Source organism: Artibeus jamaicensis, unplaced genomic scaffold (genome assembly GCF_021234435.1).
Source record: "Artibeus jamaicensis isolate MK-2021 breed Jamaican fruit bat unplaced genomic scaffold, CSHL_Jam_final contig_426, whole genome shotgun sequence".
In the NCBI taxonomy this organism is placed as follows: domain Eukaryota; kingdom Metazoa; phylum Chordata; class Mammalia; order Chiroptera; family Phyllostomidae; genus Artibeus; species Artibeus jamaicensis.
The window spans coordinates 14,538,828-14,557,790 of NW_026521826.1; the positions used below are offsets into that span (position 1 = coordinate 14,538,828).

The 18,963-nt window shown below is 41.4% G+C and overlaps 1 protein-coding gene across 2 annotated transcripts in view; it reads left to right on the forward strand.

Moving 5' to 3' along the window:
- Positions 1 to 18,963, forward strand: part of DIP2C (disco interacting protein 2 homolog C) — a 433,069-nt gene that overhangs the window by 273,582 nt on the left and 140,524 nt on the right. For both annotated transcript variants that reach the window (XM_053665789.1, XM_053665790.1), the window contains 3 exons: positions 7,258 to 7,392; positions 9,918 to 10,037; positions 11,331 to 11,528. In XM_053665789.1, the coding sequence (XP_053521764.1) occupies positions 7,258 to 7,392; positions 9,918 to 10,037; positions 11,331 to 11,528 (453 nt within the window). The remainder of the gene's footprint in view (positions 1 to 7,257; positions 7,393 to 9,917; positions 10,038 to 11,330; positions 11,529 to 18,963) is intronic.

Consider the following 18,963-nt stretch of genomic DNA (forward strand, 5'->3'; position numbering starts at 1 on the left):
GTTTGGAAAGAGTGTGAAAAAGGAGATTAAATAAGAATTATTAGAGAGAAAGAGAGTGGTTGTGTGAGCGGTGTGGCTGTTTCAAATGTGGGTGAGTGAGGGGCATGTCGTTCTGCCCCCACTTGTGCCAGCCACTCGCTCCCAGGGAAGCGGGTCCTTGTGATGTGCAGGAAGGACAAGTATGATGTCCAGGTCTGTTCTGACCTATTTTTATCTGTATATGAAGATTTTTAAACATCTCAGTAGTACCAGAAATGAGAGCGTGTGTCTACAGGCAGGACACAGGCACCCCTCAGGAGAGCGGGGTCTGGTCTCGCTTCTCCCGTGAGCAGCTGCTGGCCTCTTCACAAGTCACTTCTTCGTTGTTTAGTTTTGTAGTGGTGGGGGGAAAGAATAGTAATTTCTTTCCTTTTTACCTCTAAGAACTGCCGTGAGTGAAAAGGAGAAAATATAGGAAATGTCTTCCAGATTTTTTTAAAGTAACATTGAAAAGCAACGTGATGTCATTAGACTTCAGTGTGAGACGTTTTTGGTAGTGCGGACACTGGCTAATGCACACTATGACTCTTTATTTGAAGTCATGGCGAGTTAAAAATTAAACAGAAATGTGTGACCGTTAAATATTTTTAGATAATAGAACATCTCCCTGTGTGTGTTGGAACCTGAGATAGCAGCCGAGGTCCTGTCCTTGTGCCCGATCTGGCCCTGGGGCGGAGTCAGACGCAGAAGTCCCTCACCTCTGTCCCTCACGCCAGCCTTGGAAATGCGTGTGTTCTGACCAGTTCCCCTCTCAGGAAGCATCGGAATCTAACTGAGAGAAACACATAATTTTGAACAAATTAATTACTGCATTTGATTTTTCTCTTTGTGAATTTGCACACGGAATGAAAATGATAGTGAGGAGAATTAAATTTACCAAGACTATAAAAGGGTGCATGATTCATGTACATAGGTCTCAATGTAAACCTAAATATAGCTTTTTAATGGCTGACATTTCAGTAATTTCTATGTTGGCACAAAGATAAGTTCCTAGAATATCTGGGACTTTTCTGTAAATATAAAAAAAAATCTAGAAAGCAGTGGCAAAATAATAAAATGAAAAAATGTGAAATAAAAACTTCATTCCTGTGTCAAAGCAAAAGAAATAAAAAGTCAGAGAATCGGCAGCATTTGACCTTTTGTCGAGATCACTGAAAGCCTTCAAATAATAGTGTATGTGTGTGTTTTAAGGGGTTTAAGGTAAAAGAAACCACCACCATGTGCTTCTAAGCCCTCATAGTGAGGGCTTCTGGGTAGTGTCTACAGACACTTCTTTGCCCAGCTGGTTAGGAAGTGTCTGTCGCCAATCTCTTTTTTGCTTTCTTTCTCTCTCTCTCTCTGTTTTCCTGGGAAAGGAGACTCCCGATTGCCAGAGTTCACTCTTTCACCTTCATTCTGGGTCTCGGCTCCTCCCAAATCTGCTCACTCAATATTAAGCTTTTTTGCATCTTAGCTGTCCTGTGGGTGAGTCCTAGCTTTGGGTGTTACTGACCAATCACTTCCTGTCAAGCCTGCCCACATCTGGTTTCTTTCCCGCTTCTGATTCCTTTCTTCCCTCCTGGTGGCTCATCTCCTTGCCCTGTTCCTCCATTCTTGCCAATTTCATCCTTTCCCAGTTTTGAAGGCCACTGGCTCCTCCTTAACTCACACACCCGCGTTTTCCACTGTGAACTTCTTCACCAGTCCTTCACATTCCAAAGTGCCTCTGGGCACCACCCATTGGCACACTCTGTACTCTGAGGTCAGCTTGTCTCTTGATCTTGTACTTCCAGGAGCAGGCTCAGGGACCTCAGCTGCCCTTGGCTCCTCCTTCCCCTGTACCATCCATGCCCACATCCTTGGCATTTGGCTACTCATGGTCTTGCAAGCCTTCTCTCTCTCCCTCCCTGCTCCCAGGCCCCTGGTTCCAGGCACTTCCCTCCCATCTGGACCATTGCAGCCCCTTCCGCCCTATCATAGCCCTTCTTTTACAATGTCCTGCATCTTGCATTCCTGTCAGTGTTGTTAGGGTACTGGTCTGACACTGTCTCAAAAAATGCTTTGGGGATTTTCACCTCTCAAAGCTGGTTTTCTTTATTTGGATTTTATACTTAAAGTAATGACTTTTGGGCCCACAAGTGTCCTCACCCTTTATCCACTGTGTACCCTGTTTTGCAGGAATATCTCACCTGCCTACAACTTTGGTATACATGGGAAAATCCTTCTATTTAGCTCTGCTTTTCCGATGTTTAAATGTATTCAACTCAAAGTGGTAACACAGCCATTTACACTTTCTGCATGTGAGTTTCTCAGATTCTTTTTTTGAGGAAAAGCATTCCCACACAAGGGGTTAGAAACAGCAGAGGAGAAGCATGCAGGTCTGGGCGGCCAGGGCCTGGTGCCGCGATGGCAGTAGTCACATCATGAGAGGTGTAAGGTGTGTTGTCACTTAGTTCCCGCAGCCGCAGTGTGGAGTAGCGCTGTCGTTCTGCAAACAGAAGACTGAGGCTTAGAGAGTTGACAGGATGCTCCCGGCGGCCAGCTGAGGAGTCCCACGCCCATCTGCTTGGTGGCAGAACCTGGGTGACACTCTGCGGTCTTGGTCTCTCCTCACCTTCTTTGTTCCATTGCTTGTTACAAATGGAAAGGGAGCTCTTTTCAGACAAATGCAATGCAACTTTGCATAAACAGTAAAGATTTCCATGTTGCCATCACAATTGGGGCCTTTTATCATAAATTTGAGTCTGTGGACAAATATCCAGAAGCTGTTGTCCAAAGTGGAAGATTTTTGTTCTGACCTACCTTAGAACACACTTCTACAGTTCCTACATACTTGCTACTGTTGCATTTAACACCCAGTGGGATTTTCGTGGCGTAAATGTGGGCAAGAGGCATTTCCAAGTGTGAGAACCTGTGTAATACTGAACTCAACCCTGACTCTCAGGACGTTGCTGAAAGGCAAGTTTCGACACAGAACCTTTAAATCTTTTTCTGACCATCTCCAGGTTTAGTCCAAGGGTGATTTGCCTGCACATTTGAAAAGCAGCTGTGAATCACCATTATCAGTATCACACTCACATGCTCACGCATACACTCACACACTCAAACACACATTTACATGCTCACACACACAGGAAAAGTTAATCAGCAGGAGACAGGTACATGAAGTATATTGTTCTGTCCCTGAGTCACTGTTAAAGGAATAAGAAGATAAATCCTCACACGATATATTGTCATGCGTCACTTTTAGTCAAGACACCTGTTAGAGCTTCCCTGTGAGGCGCCTTCCATGAGGCCCAGGGAAAGTGGACTTCACTGGTGAAACCAAGGGGGAAAGTGTTCTCTTTCCCTTGGTTGCACATGGAGGCCATGTTGGTGCAGTGAGTGGTCCAGCTGAGCCCCCAGCAGCATGGCTAATGCTGATTCCCTCAAGAAGCAGCTCTTCTCCTCACCATTGTCTTTTGTTGAGATCACAGCTGGTGGTTAAATTTTGTTCACCTCCATGTTTTCACCCAGGGACCTCGTTTTCCACCACTGTGTGGAGGGCATGATCATGGCATTTTAGGAAGCTGGGGCAGCTGGGCAGACCAGGTGGGGCCCAGATCACAGGTACCTTGTTTCTTCCTTTCTCAGTGAAAACAGTGATTGAGTTGATAGGAAATTGGGGTGGGGCATTCTTAGTGTACAGAAATGTTGGTTCCTTTGAACGTGTTACTCATCATATATCACCAGTTAGTGGACCACAAACAGATTGCTTTTTACACATTAAAACCAGATTCCCTACTTTTCTTCTCTATTTGGGGACTGAAAAATAATTAACATGGCTTAAAAGTGGGTGTTACACCATGACCCCTGTGGATTTTAACTCATACAGTTAGAATTAAAGGGCAGTTCCTTCTAGTGGGTGTTAGAACTGGATCCATTTTATCTAGTTGTCAGCTGTTCTTTCATTCATTCATTCATTTTTTGAACGATTTCTCCAGCATTTGCTGAGCAGACAGTGTGGGCTGGTATAGGTTACTTTAGCATCTGAGGAGACGACAGGAAGCTGGACTGAGTTGGACGCCTGCCCGAGCAGGTGATTAGGAAGAGTCGAGGAAGCAGGCATTTCCGAGGCCAGGTTCAGCAGGGAACTAGCCTGGACCTTGAAATGGTCCCAGCCAGAAACAGCTGTGCAAATGGGGTAGATTACCGGCAAGAGGAAGAGACCAAAACCTTGTGTGGGGTAGAGATGGGGTGGGGGCCCAGGTCCGAGGTGGGGCCTCTGTACTGATTTTGCCAAAGCAGTGCAGATGCTGCCATGAAGGGCGGCAGGAAGAACTGCACTTCCTTTCTCTTGTGCCCATTTTGAATCCCTGAGTCATGGGGGACCTATGTCAGGTGCTGATAGCAAAAGCCAAGCAGAGATAGATGAAGCTGAACTCACACCACTGAGGGCAGATGTGAAGGTGTCACAGACAGCTCGCAGGGAGCGTTCACAGTGGAGGTGACACTTGACAGGTGGCTAGAAGGGTGGTTGCCATTTTTCTCTTGATTTGAAAGGACTGGGGAATTTATCTAAGAAACAGTGGCGGGTCTTGCTCAAAAAATAAAACCCTGCTCTGATGAAGGTTCTGTTTTTGTTTTAATTTAGAATTCATTGAGAAAGCTGTCAGTTTGAACAATAGAGAAATTTTATTTTTGGTCCTAACTGTCCTAGCTTAGTGGGTTGGGCATCATTCCACAAAGCAAAAGGTCGCTGGTTCAATTCCCAGTCAGAGCACATGCCTGGGTTGCGGGCCAGGTCCCCAGTTGGGGGCATGTAAGAGGCAACTGGTCAATGTTTCTCTCCCTGTCTTTCTCCCTCCTGTCCCCTCTCTCTAAAAATAAATAAACATGTAAGAAAAAATTTAAAAAATAGCATCTACAGGAAAACAGCCAAAAAGGCATGGAGTATATGTTACACCTCCCTACATCAGAAAGCAGCTAGAAAGGCAACCTGGGAGACCTCGTGCTGACCCAGGAAGTCTCTGCACATCCTCTGAGTTCCCTTTGAGGGTTAATCTTCAAAATGCTCCTGATGCATGTAGACTCCACTGGCCTGGTCCGGTCCTGGATCTGGCAAGCACCTTTGAACCTTCACCCTCAATCTGATTCCACTTTTTCTTACCCATCAACAAATGTTTTCTGAGCATCTGTTATGTCCAAGGTTTTCAAAAATAGTCCCCCAAAGATAGATAACCTAGTTAAACACTTGCAATCCTGATCTTTACCAAAGTAAAACAGGTTACAGTACTTCACTGCAGCGTCAGCATGTCCTCTGGCTTCCTAACAGGAGCAGCTGCTGGGCTGACGGATCCCACAGTGACAGCACAAACGAGGAGTTCGAAAGGGAGTGGGAGGGGAGGTGTCATCTACATAAATTTGGAAAGTACTTAGAAGTCACCCAGCTGTCACTGTTTCTACTTTTTAATCACGAGATGTGTTGGAATCATTTTTTCCAACTTCAAAATGGAAACACGGCAGTATTCCTGCCGCCCAACACAGACGGATTGGCTGTCTGTCACCAATGATGAGGCTGTGGCGTCACCCAAACCAGAGAATCTGGATAAAATTGCAATGCAGTGTACCCACGCTATAGCTGCTTTTATTTTAGATTCTAATTTGAAAGTCTGCTCAGTTCCCATCAGCATCTATTGTATTTTCATCTGAAATATGAGGCCCCAGTGAGTGTGCTACTTGGCGATGTAGAATTAGATCATTCTGCCTCATGAAGTAAGGTTGATTTGGCAAAAGCACTGGTAGAGATGAATGAGAGGATGACTAGTCTCTGAATCATTGAAGGGGTGATTTGAATGGTCCTCTTCTCTCACTCTCGTATTTATCCTCAGGGATCCACCTACTTGTTAAAATTATTTATAACCCCAATCAGTACGCTCAGCCTTCTCGTGGTCACGTATGCACATTTGCAGAGCAGCCATAATTTGAGGTCCTGACACTCTTGTTCCCAGCTAAGGGCAATGTTCTTCCTTATTGTTCCAGCTCTCAGACTGTGAAGAGTGTCCTTTACAGGAGCAGTTTGGTGCCCTGTTTCTCCCCTTGTGCTTTTTGTTGGTAGTTTCACTGATTTTACAGCCCCTACCTCCATGTGTGGTGCTGAAGAGGGAGTACTGAAAGCAGTCCAGTACTTTCCAGTACTGGCTCCCCTTTTTACAGCACAAAGAAATTGCTTCTGTTGCATGGAACTGTGGAATCTCAACAAGTTTGCATCTGATGAGGATTAAGTAATCAAAATTAATAGCATAATACCCACTATAAGGACTCAGTATATAGAAAGTGCCATTGTAGTCTCATTTGATATGCTCTCCTGACTGCCTTATTTAGTAAATATTGGGGGAACGCTGTGTAAAGTGTATGATTGTCAAACTACTATGCTGTACCCCTGAAATTAATACAAAATAATATTGAATGTAAGCTTCAAGTTTAAAATAAAATTAAATAAATACAGGGACTGTGCTTTCCCCACTTAACCTTTTAAGTGCCTGGCATCACCACATGGTGCCCGGTGCCATCATCACAAGGCCTGCTGCACAGCTCACTGCGTCACCATCCGTGCACATGAGTGTGTGCACAGGTGCTTTCTGAGTGAATGTCTGGTGTGCTGCTGAAACAAATGAAATAGCTAATACGTTTTGAGTGGTCAGCCTCTATCAAAAAATGTCCTCAGAACATGGGTTATTGACTCACGTAATCTCCCCTACAAAGAAGTCGCGATTAGCGTTCCCATTTGATGGGTGAGGAGACTGAGGCACAGAGAGGTTAAGATGTGCTTCCCAAGATCTCAAGGAATTTGTGAGCTAGGATTCAAACTGCAGGCTGCCTTCAAAGCTTGAGTTCTTAACTGCCACTACTATGATAGACAAGAAAATTGCTCTTTATGAACAAACATGTAACTTCGAATATCTCTTTTTCTACTGGCTGCTTAAAGACGTTATTCTAGTTAAAATGCTAAAGTGATTCATTCATTGATGTGGCTCCTGCTATGACATTATGTCTGAAGTTTTACCTAATTCTGTTTCATTTTGAGCAGTGTGAATTATCTGTAAGATCATCTTTATGCTGAGATTTTTGTAGTAGACTTTGATTCAGAATTGTGGTCTCTTCACAGGATGTGGCCTTTATGGAAACCCTGTTTCTTACTCAGCCTTCAGAGTAACTCCATCAGGATAATTCGAGAACTTGTCATTTGCTTCTTTACAGAAAATCACTCTGCACCTCCTGACGTAACCACGTACACCTCAGAACACTCGATACAAGTGGAAAGGCCACAAGGGTCGACGACGTCGCGGACAGCACCAAAGTACGGCAATGCCGAGCTCATGGAGACCGGCGATGGTGCGTCTCCCGCGTTTTCTTCCTTCCTCTGTAAACTCTCGATTCCACCAGCTTCCCTTTTAGATGAAGATTGGATGTGTTTCTTCTAGATAAACAGTCAGCTTGCAGCTTACAAGCCTCCCATAGAAGGTGGCATAGTCACAAGAAATGCAAGTTATCTCCAAGTTTGCCAAGAGTTACTCCTTGTAGGAAAAAAATAATGATGTTGTAAAAAGTTCATCATGAGAAAAAAGGAAATTTTTAAAGATTCTGATGTATTTGCTAATGAATAAGTAAAGTTGGTTCAGTAATTAACAAATGAGTGTGTAAGCATGTGTAAACAGGTCACATGAGTGTGTAAACAGTTACTTAGAAGGGCAGAATGAAGGTACATGTAAACAAATTAATTGACAGATATGGGCCAATGTGCCGCTCTAGAATTTAGAAGATACAGGGTCTTGTTCTCCATATTAGAAAAAAGTATTAGTGATTTGATAAAATATAGTAGTAGGGGTGTTTTTTTTATTCCTCATATCATTAATCTGTGTATTCTGATTATGGTGGCCATTTCCATTACCCAGTCTGAAGTAGCAGTCCTGAACATGAACTTCATGTATTATTTTGCTTTCCTTCCTGGGTCATGAAGGTTATAATAACCCAATGGTGACATGAAATGCTGTTTTTGTGGAAGATGGCCAAAGTAGGGCTTGTATGCCCTCTGACCACCTGTCACCCTGTGCCTGCTATGGTGTGATTCAGAGGTGACAGGGAAGGCCTGCCCCCCAGTCTCTAATAGGTAGCACGTCTCTCTGTAATGGGCAGAGCCCAAGTTAGTGCAGTTCATGGGTTCCTGTTAGTGTGTTTGAAGTCACCCCAGTGTCCCATATGATTGGCTTTCCTGGAACACTTTCCATTTCAATGTTTGCTTTAGTTCTGTGCTAAATTTATTATTTTTTAAATTGATCATTAACTGTTATTCCAGTCATTACCATTTTAGTAACTTTGTCGTTTTTGAAGCCCATCATCTTTACCTGCTCTCCCACATGAGTTCATTTGTTGTCCACATGATTCCATGTGAGTCACCTGTTGTCCAGTTCAGAGTTTTTCAGCATCATGATCTCTTGTCTCGGAATCACTTGGGGCACTGGTAGAAGGCAGATTCTGGGCCACACACCAAACCTAACACATGAGAAACTCTGGACCAGGCAGGTCCTAGAATGATTCTCACCCATTCTGAACTGAGTTGGAAAACCAGTGATGTTGTAAAATGATCCCAGGTTCATCTAAACCAAAGTAAGTGAGACTATTTAATGAGGAAATAATGTGTGTAGAGACTGAGAATTCTGGCTTATGTATTTTTATATATTTTCAGAACTTTCATAAATTATTCGATGTCTCAATTCTGAGGGTTCACATTAAGTATTTTGAGATTACCTATGAAAATGTGTCTGACTTGATAGGAAAATTTCTTGAATTCCGCCATGTTCACATCCCCAAAGCTGAGGTTTTCTGTGATACCTGCAGAAGAAGGGCTCCTCCTCAGTCGTTACAGGGGAGACCCCCTCAGCTGTGGCTCTTAGACTATGAGAGTCACGAAGTTTTCCACACCCATGCTCACCGGGTATGGGTTTCCAGGCACCTTCCAGCAGAATGAGATCTGCCTGCAGTGAGTGCATTTGAACAGTTAAGCATCTTGGTACTCCTCTTATTCATTAATTTGGGTTATTTACTTAAAAATTTTAAAACTTCTTGCCTTTTTCAATGATCATGTCACTTGATTTTCAAAATGATGTCACATTCATTGTTGTAAGAAGTGTATTATTGTAACATGGGGTTAATGTTTCTCAGGGCACATGGATAAATATATGCTAGTATTCTGTCATGCAGAAATTGAATTTAGAGACCAATTGCCGTGGTTCTAGAATGTATTGCCTGAATGCTCCTGAGACACTTGGAAGGGACACTTGCGTGGATAAGGGCTGCCAAGGTGCTTGCTTTTATCAGGAGGTGTGAGTGCTGGGGGTGGCCATGCAGGCACTGCAGGGCACCCAAATTGTATGTTTTCATCAGAATGTTCTCTTAGCCCAATGATGCTAAGAGCTCAGGAAGGGTCTCTGTGCTTAATCAGCTCTGTGGTCTCCTTTGAAAAAAGGGACCAGAGACAGACAAGAGGAATGAGAAGGTGGCAAGCCCACTTTTAGGAATTAGAGGTAGGTCCAAGCCCGATCCATGGCCGGAGCTCTCCCTAATGCCCCAGATCAGGGCGGCTTGTGAAGCTGTGAAAGAGAATTGTTTCTGCTGAGTCTCTACCCTCTCACGGCTTCGCAGCAGGGTCAGGGCACTGTGACTGTGCATCCGGTAGAATGCCTTTACTCGGCACATTGTCCTAGGTGGCACTTTGAAGGACGCTCAGTCAGTCTCAGTGCCATCCCTGCTTCTCTCAGCCCTGAGATGGGGCAGTGGGCACAAGTGTCTCAGCCCTGTGGTGCCTGTTCAGGTGGGGTAGACTGAAGTCAGTCCATCTGTCCCACGGTTCTGTTTTTCAGGAGTGCCAGTAAGTAGCCGGGTATCCGCAAAAATTCAACAGCTTGTCAATACCCTCAAACGACCGAAACGGCCGCCATTACGGGAATTCTTCGTCGATGACTTTGAAGAATTACTAGAAGGTGAGAGATCCCTTTTCCACCCCCATTTATTTCAGTGCCCCTGTGCTCCCAGAAACTATAATGGTATTTTTTTTCTACCAAGGCTATTTTACTTTTTAAGAACAGTAATCTTGGCATTCACTAGAAGATGGGAATCTTATCTAGAGACCATAGGTACTATTTCTGCAAGTCATGTAAAAGTGAGTACTGTCCCACAAGGCAGGCCTCTTCCTAAGGACCCTGTCAGGTTCCAGAAATGCGAGTAAATCATAGAAAACCTTGCCAACAGTGACACAGTTCCCTCGGAATAAGCTTAGGAGGAATGCGGTGAGCATGTAGCCGGACCCATCCCTCTCCACCCTGTACAAACCCAAGAGTGGGTTTCTTAACCCCCTCAGGCTCATGAGCTTATTTATAATTAATATTAGAAGGGAAAGGAGGGATAGAGAGATGCAGAGAAACATCAGTGTGAGAGCGAGACATTGATCAGTTGCCTCTCATACGCACCCCGAGAAGGGTGGAGACTGCAACCTTGGCCTTTGTCCAGACCAGGAATCCAACTCACGATCTCTGTTTTAACCAACTGAGCCACACACGAACCACTTAAAATCAAAACAAAAAAATTATTATCTCAAACACACAAACTCTGTGTGTTCTCATTCTTTATATCACAAATAGGATGTAGCTGGTTTTCTGCTCAGCAGGTGCAAATTGTCAGTCAGTCATAAACCATGAGAGAGAAACTTCTTCCAGAAATGGGGAAAAAAATACCAACTTCTCACCTATCTAAGCAGTGGGGCAAATTGCATTTTATCATGAGGCACTTATTATTGTTTTACTCAAGAAAATGTGATCTGTGCTCATCATTTGTAGTAATCGTAGCAAATTTGAATTTATGCCTCAGTATTTAAGGGCAAAATAAATGTCGGGGTAAAAGATTTGAGCTGTTTGGGGTCCAGAATTACTACTCTGTGTTGATCAGTGATATTTGTAACATAGTGTTGTAATCCTAGATCCCGGCACGTTCGCATCCATGGCTTTACTTGTCAGTTCATAGATGCACTCGGGTCTCCTTGAGCGCCTCACCCGACATTGCCTGGGAAGTTGTAAGAATTCTGTGCCCCCATTACATCCACGAGGATAGTGTCTGGGCCATAGTCCTGATTCTAGAAAAGCATGTGTGTGTATTTTCTGTGCACTAATAAATTTATACTTTAAGTATAAGTCTCCTCTCTTCCTTTAAAGGAATAAAAATGTGATCATAGTAATATGAATGAATTTTTTCTCAAACTTCTTGTATCCACGTGTGTTTAGTTCAACAACCAGATCCAAACCAGCCAAAGCCAGAGGGAGCACAGATGCTAGCCATGCGAGGGGAGCAGCTGGGTGTGGTTACGAATTGGCCCCCGTCTTTGGAAGCCGCATTACAGCGATGGGGGACCATCTCACCAAAGGCCCCGTGCTTGACCACGATGGACACAAACGGGAAACCTCTGTACATCCTCACTTACGGTAATCATGGAAGGCTTGTCTGCCTTCTGTTTGCTTACGCACATACCTTGCGACTTTCAGGGCGGCTAATTCATGTTTGTGCTCCTTTTATGTTTCCAGTCCCCAAATAAATGGAATCTGAAAGGAAATATTTTAGGGAAGTTATTTTCATTTGTGAATATGAGAAATCATTTGTTAAATGTTTTTTGAGTAAAATCCAGAAATGGACCCAAAAATTTAATGATCATCACTCTAACAAGATATTGGAATATATGTGATATTCTTGAAAATTTTGGTTTTAAGGAAGGGTTAGTAATTAGAGAATATGTATCTAAACTCTTTGACATATATAATTTAGAAAAAAACAAAATGTGTTCACAGAGTGCTTTTTCAGAAATTAAGAAACAAGTTTTTCCTTAATTTTTCATTCAATACATTTAATGTAGTTTGTAATTTTTTCAAAGTAGTTAACTGTAGCAGAGGGATCCCTTTCTTTGTCCCATGGATAAGGGACCATGAAAAAACAGACTGTCAGGTTTTTGCACATTATCTGGTATAGCTTTGCAAAGAAACCAGCTTAATAACTAAAAGGCCCAAATGGCTCATGTTATACCTGCATGCATGAGGTTAGAATACCTTTTTTTAAACTTTGAATTTTGTTATTGGACAGCAACACTTCTAACTGTAAGTAGTTGATCTCTGCATTGGCAGTCAATGTCAAGAATCAGATGTTATGTTACATAATGTAGAGCCCAGTTTTCTGGGGAAGGGGGGTGGTGAGGCCCCATGAAGCATCAGCCATGGAGGTGCAGAAGTCACCCTCCTGTGCATCCCGTGGCCAGAAATGGGATGGGGTTCAGAACAGATGTTTCATAGCCTTGTTTTTGTGACATTGTCGGGTATCTCTAAGTGGATAAGTTGTATTCCACCCATGATGAGACATAAACTTGATTTTTTAAAAAATCCTGCTCTTGGAAATTGGTTTCATCCTGTCAGAAAGGTAGAATACTCTCCTGTGTGAGCCTCACCTCTTGCCACAGTCAGCCATGGAGCGGACTGTGTGCTTGGAACTGCTTGCTGCTCCTCAGCTGGTTCTTCAGGGTTCTTTGTGCACATGTGCACAGTACTCATCTGTTAGCCACAGTCCCTGCTAGTGTGTTTGAAGCACGGGCACAGTGTTAAGGCTTGGGGAACAAAGCTGAGTGAAATCCAGTACTCAGGGCTCATGATCCACATTGGAAGTATGGCCCTGCTTCTTCTACTGATGGAATGGAGAACAGACTAGTGCTGACTCTCCTAAGATGAATTTGAACTGTCAGATAAAGACCAATGATATCTGTGAAAATGTGGAATGTGTATGTCTACACCAAGGCACTTAGTTCCTGCTTTCAGTCATCTACATTTGGTTGTGTCATAGTTACCTACATTAGACGTCTTATGAGTCGATCTTTGTTTTTACTTTGGTAAAGGAATATAAGAAAGCAATGGCCTTCCAAATGTAAGATTATAATTTATAAGGATGTAAAATGAAAGTATTGATTACTATGATGAAAACTGGAAAACAGTGCTATGTAGAAACACTAAATAGATGAACACTTAATGACTGGATGTTGCTGAAAAGATGCAGAGAGAAGTTCATTGAGTAGAATTGTTCTAATACTAAGTAATTTGGTACAACCAAAGGGGTAGACCATTTACAGTCTGTGGTTTACATTCAGCTCTATACTGTAGCTCCCTCAAACCCCTCGGGTAGCAGAATTCCCAGTGAGAAACAGGATCTTCAATAGAAAATATAGATGGTGAATGAAGGTTATAAGCAAACTTGTTTTAAAATCTTATGCTTTCATTTTACCAATATAAATTAAAAAGCATATGAAGAAAACACATCGCATTTCATGTTAAATTAATAAAAGTAAATCATGCTGAGCTTGATCAACTTCCTTTTATCATGCTCCACTTCCAAAACTTAGTCTTTCTTCTCTGCCTTCTCCTTAGTATTAATGAGAGATCTGCTCACTGTGTTTGCTTTGGTGCAATGTCTGTCTCTCTTTTGATTTACGACTTGATTTTTCCCCAGAATATTTTAAGGGATTTAGATACTTAAACTAGAAAAGCACTGGGCAACCTTTCTGCATCTTTTTTATTTTTTACTTTTGCAATGTTGGTGATGTGCTTCGCAAGCCCCCACCACAGTCTCCAGGTTAAATAGCCACTATATTCCATGTGACTTTTTTTTAAATATATTTTTTAATTTTTATTTTATTGATTCTACCATTACAGTTGTTCTATTCCCCCCCCTTCATTCCCTTCCACCCTGCACTCCCCCACCCCCACCCCCACCCCCTCCATGACCATGTATCTCAACTTCTTTAGATTCTATATTTCCCATACTATTCTTACCCTCCCCCTATCTATTTTCTATATACTGTCTATGCTACTTATTTTCTGTACCTTCCCCCCCTTCTCCTCCTCCCAATCCCCTGTTGCTAACCCTCCATGTGATCTCCATTTCTATGGTTCTGCTCCTGATCTAGCTGTCCTCTTAGTTTGCTTTTGTCTTAGGTGTGGTTGTTAATAACTGTGAGTTTGCTGTCCTTTCACTGTTCATATTTTTTATCTTCTTTTTCTCAGATAAGTCTCTTTAACATTTCATATAATAAGGGCTTGGTGATGATGAACTTCTTGAATTTGATCTTATCTGAGAAGCGCTTTATCTGTCCTTCCATTCTAAATGAAAGTTTTGCTGGATAGAGTAATCTTGGTTGTAGGTCTTTGGATTTCATGACTTGGAATACCTCTTTCCATCCCCTTCTTGCCTGGAAGGCCTCTTTTGAGAAATCAGCATACAGCATAACAACCCAGCGACCTGGGTGGCCCTGCCCTGGTGAATATCTAAGGCTCTGCTCCTTATACTTAATGGGTATGAACATACCAAAAATGGCTCAGGAAGATCTCAAATCCCCAGAGCCCATAACTCTAAGCAAAGAAGAAATAGCAAAACTTTAAGATGCACAGTTCAAAACACTGGTGATCAGTATGCTTACAGAACTGGTTGATTTTAGTCACAAATTAGAGGAACATATGAAGGCTAAACTAATCCATGTGACTTCTGATTGCCCTTCCTCACCCGTCTACCTCCTTCTCAAAGTCAGACTCTCTGCACAGTGCTTACTCCTCTCTCAAATAAAGGAAAGTTAAAATTTATGTGTAATAAGATAGGGTTTACATCATTTCTACATCTCCCCCGCCCCCATAGGTACATTGCTGTCTCAGAGTTTCAATGTCTGTTTTCCCAGTCAAAATATCTGTTTACCCTACCTTAAATCTGGCAGAATTTCATCTTTAATTCCCAACTTTTAAATATACAATCAGTATTATTAACTATAGTTGCCCAGCTATATATTACATCCCTGTGACTTACTTAGTTGACAATTGAAAATTTGTGCCTTTTGACACTCTCCACACCCCCATCTCTAGCAACCACCAATTGGTTCTGTCTATAAACTTAATGTTTTTTTTAAATTCTACATGTGAGTGAAATCATATGCTATTTGCATCCCTCTTTGACTTGTTTCTTTTAGCATAATACCCTCTAGGTCCATCCATGTTGTTGCAGATGGCAAGATTTCATTCCTTTTTATGATGGAGTAATATTCCATTGCTTATATATGCCACATTCTCTCTATCCATTCATTCATCAGTGGACATTTAGATTGTTTCCATACCTTCACTATTGTAAATAATGCCACAATGAATAGGGGGGGTACATATGTCTCTCTGAGTTAGTATTTTTGTTTTCTTTGGATAAATACCCAGAATGGAATTGCTAGATCATATGATAATTTTATTTTAAATTAACTTCCATACTGTTTCCCATAGTGACTGCACCAAATATTGGCTTAGCCAAAGAGTTCACATTTTTTTTCCATAAAATAGAAGACACGTTTTTCATTTGCACCAATAGCTTTATTGATTTGAATACTTTGAATCTGTTGGCTATCTCCTGCATGGTATAAATTTATTTTAATTGTTGTTCAAGTACAGTTTTCTGTCATTTACTTCCATCCCATCCCAGCCCAACCCACCCCCAGCCCTCTCCACCTTTACTCTCCTCCCATTTCCACTGCCACCCCCTAGTTTTTGTCCACGTGTTTTTTATACTTGTTACTGTAAATCCTTCCCCTTTTCCCCTGAAACTCCCTCCCCTCTCCTCTGGTCACTGTCAGCCTGTTCGCTATTTCAGTGTCTTTGGTTATATTTTTGCTTGTTTGTTTGTTTGTTTTGTTTAGGTTCCTGTTAAAGGTAACATCAAATGGTATTTGTCTTTCACTGCCTGGCTTATTTCACTCAGCATAATGCTTTCCAGTTCCATCCATGCTGTTGCAAAGGGTAGGAGCTCCTTCTTTCTTTCTGCTGCATAGAATTCCATTTTGTAGATGTACCATGGTTTTTGGATCCATTCATTTACTGATGGGTACCTAGGTTGCTTCCAACTCTTGGCTATTGTAAATTGTGCTGCTATGAACATCGGGGTGCATAGGTTCTTTTGGATTGGTGTTTTAGGTTCTTAGGATATAATCCTAGTAGTGGAATTGATGGGTTAAAAGGCAGATCCACTTTTAGTTTTCTGAGAAAATTCCATACTGTTTTCCATAGTGGTTGTACCAGTCTGCAATCCCACCAACAAGGACTAAGGTTCCCTTTTCTCCAAAACCTCTCCAACACTTGTTTGTTTGCTTTGTTTATGATGGCCATTCTGACTGGTGTAAAGTAGTATCTCATTGTGGTTTTAATTTGCATCTCTCTAATAGCTAGCAATATTGAGCATCTTTTCGTGTGTCTCTGGATCTTCTGTATGTCCTCCTTTGGAGAAGTGTCTGTTCAAGTCCTGTGCCCATTTTTTAATTGGGTTGCTTGTCTTCTTTGAGTGGAGTTGTGTAAGTTTTTTGTATATTTTGGAGAATAAACCCTTGTCTGAGGTATCATTGACAAATATGTTTTCCCATATGGTTGGTTCTCTTTTTATTTTAACACTGTTTTCTTTTAGCCGTGCAGAAGCTTGTTACTTTGATGAGATCCTATTTGTTTATTCTTTCCTTTGTGTCCCTTGTTCTGGGGGACATACCAGTAAACATGTTGCTGCGTGAAGTATCTGAGATTTTCCTACCTATGTTCTCCTCTAGGACTTTAATTGTATCATGGCTTATATTTAAATCTTTTATCCACCTTGAATTTATTTTTGTGCATGGCATAAGTTGATGCTCAAATTTCTTTTTTTTTTTTTTTTTTTTTGTGTGTGGCTGTCCAGTTCTCCCAATACCATTTGTTGAAGAGGCTATCTTTACTTCATTTTATGTTACTGCTCACTTTGTCAAATATTAATTGACTGTAGAGACTTGGGTTTACTCCTGGGCTCCCTGTCCTGTTCCATTGGTCTATGTGCCTGTTTTTATGCCAGTACCAGGCTGTTTTGATTACAGTGGCCTTGTAATACAGTTTAGTATCAGGTATTGTGATCTCTCCTACTTTGCTTTTCTTTCTAAAAATCGCACCAGCTATTTGGGGTCATTTATGGTTCCATATAAATTTCTGAAGTGTTTGTTCTATGTCTCTGAAGTATGTCATTCGTATTTTAATAGGTATTGCATTGGATCTGTAAATTGCTTTAGGTTGTATGGACATTTTGATGATGTTAATTGTTCCAATCCATGAAAACAGTATATGTTTTCATTTGTTTATGTCTTTCTTGATTTCTTTCTTCAGTATTGTGTAGTTTTCTGCATATAGGTCTTTAACCTCCTTGGTTATGTTTATTCCTAGGATTTTATTTTTCTTATTGCTATATCAAATGGGATTTTTTTCTCAATTTCTGATTCTGCTGTTTCATTGTTGGTATACAAAAATGCCTTTGATTTCTGGATATTGACTTTGTATCCCACTGTTTTGCCAAGTTCATTTATTAGGTTGAGCAGGTTTTTGGTGGCATCTATAGTATTTTCTATGTATACTATTATGTCATCTGCAAACAATAACAGTTTTGTTTCCTCCTTTCCGATTTGGATGCCTTTTATTTCCTTTTCTTGTCTGATCGCTGTGGCTAAAACTTGCAGTACTATATTGAATAGAAGTGGTGAAAGTGGGCAACCTTGTCTTTTCCCTGATTTTAGTGGAAAAGCTTTTAGTTTTTGCCCATTGAGTATGATGTTGGCTGTAGGTGTCTCATATATGGCCTTTATTATGTTGAGGAATACTCTCTCTATTTCAACTTTGCTGAGTGATTTTATCATAAATGGGTGCTGTACCTTATCAAATGCTTTTTCCTCATCTGCTGATATGATCATGTGATTTTCGTGTTTGCTTTTGTTCATGTGATGTATTACATGTGTTGATTTGCAAATCTTGAACCATCCTTGCATCCCTGGAATGAATCCCACCTGATCATGGTGTGGGATCTTTTTAATGTATTGTTGGATGTGGTTTGCCAGTATTTTGTTGAGGATTTTAGTGTCTGTGTTCAGTAGTGAATTTGGCCTGAAGTTTTCTTTCTTTGTTGTGTCTTTATCTGGTTGTGGGATTAGGATGATGCTGGTTTCATAAAAAAAGTTTGGGAGTCTTCCATCATTTTGGATTTTTTGGAATAGTCTGTGAAGGATAGGGGTTAGCTCTTCCTTAAATGCTTTGTAGAATTCTCCTGTGAAACCATCTGGTCCCGAGCTTTTGTGTGTCAGCAATTTTTTGATTACTGGTTCAATTCCATTTGCTGTTATTGGTCTGTTCAGGCTTTCTGCTTCTTCATTGAGTTTTGGAAGATTATATTTTTCTAGAAATTTGTCCATTTCACCTAGGTTTTCAAATTTCTTGGCATACAGTTCTTCATAGTAATTTCTTACAATCCCTTGTATTTCTGTGGTATCAGTTGTAATCTCTCTTCTTTCATTTCTGATTGTGTTTATTTGGGTTCCCTCTCTTTTTTCTTGATGAGCCTGCTTAAAGGCTTGTCGATTTTGCTTATCTTTTAAAAGAACAAACTACTGGATTCATTGATCCTTAGAATTGTGCTTTTCGTCTCTATGTCATTTAATTATTCTCTGATCTTGGTTATTTTGTTCCTTCTACTTGCTCTGGGCTGTCTTTGTTGTTGTTCCTTGAGTTCTTGTGGGCGTAGGGTTAGGTTGTTTGTTTGAAATGTTTCTATCTTTTTTTAGGTAGGCCTATATTGCTATGAACTTTCCTCTCAGGACTGCCTCTGCTGTGCCCAAGTTTTGGGTTGTTGTGAGTTCATTTTCATTTGCCCCCAGAAACTTTTTGATTTCTTTCCTAATTTCATTCTTGACCCATTCATTGTTTAATAGCATGCTATTCAATCTCTGATTTTGAGTGTTTTGGGTTTTTTCCTTTGGGGTTGGTTTCCAGTTTCAGTCCCTTGTGGTTGAAGAAAATACTTGGTATGATTTTA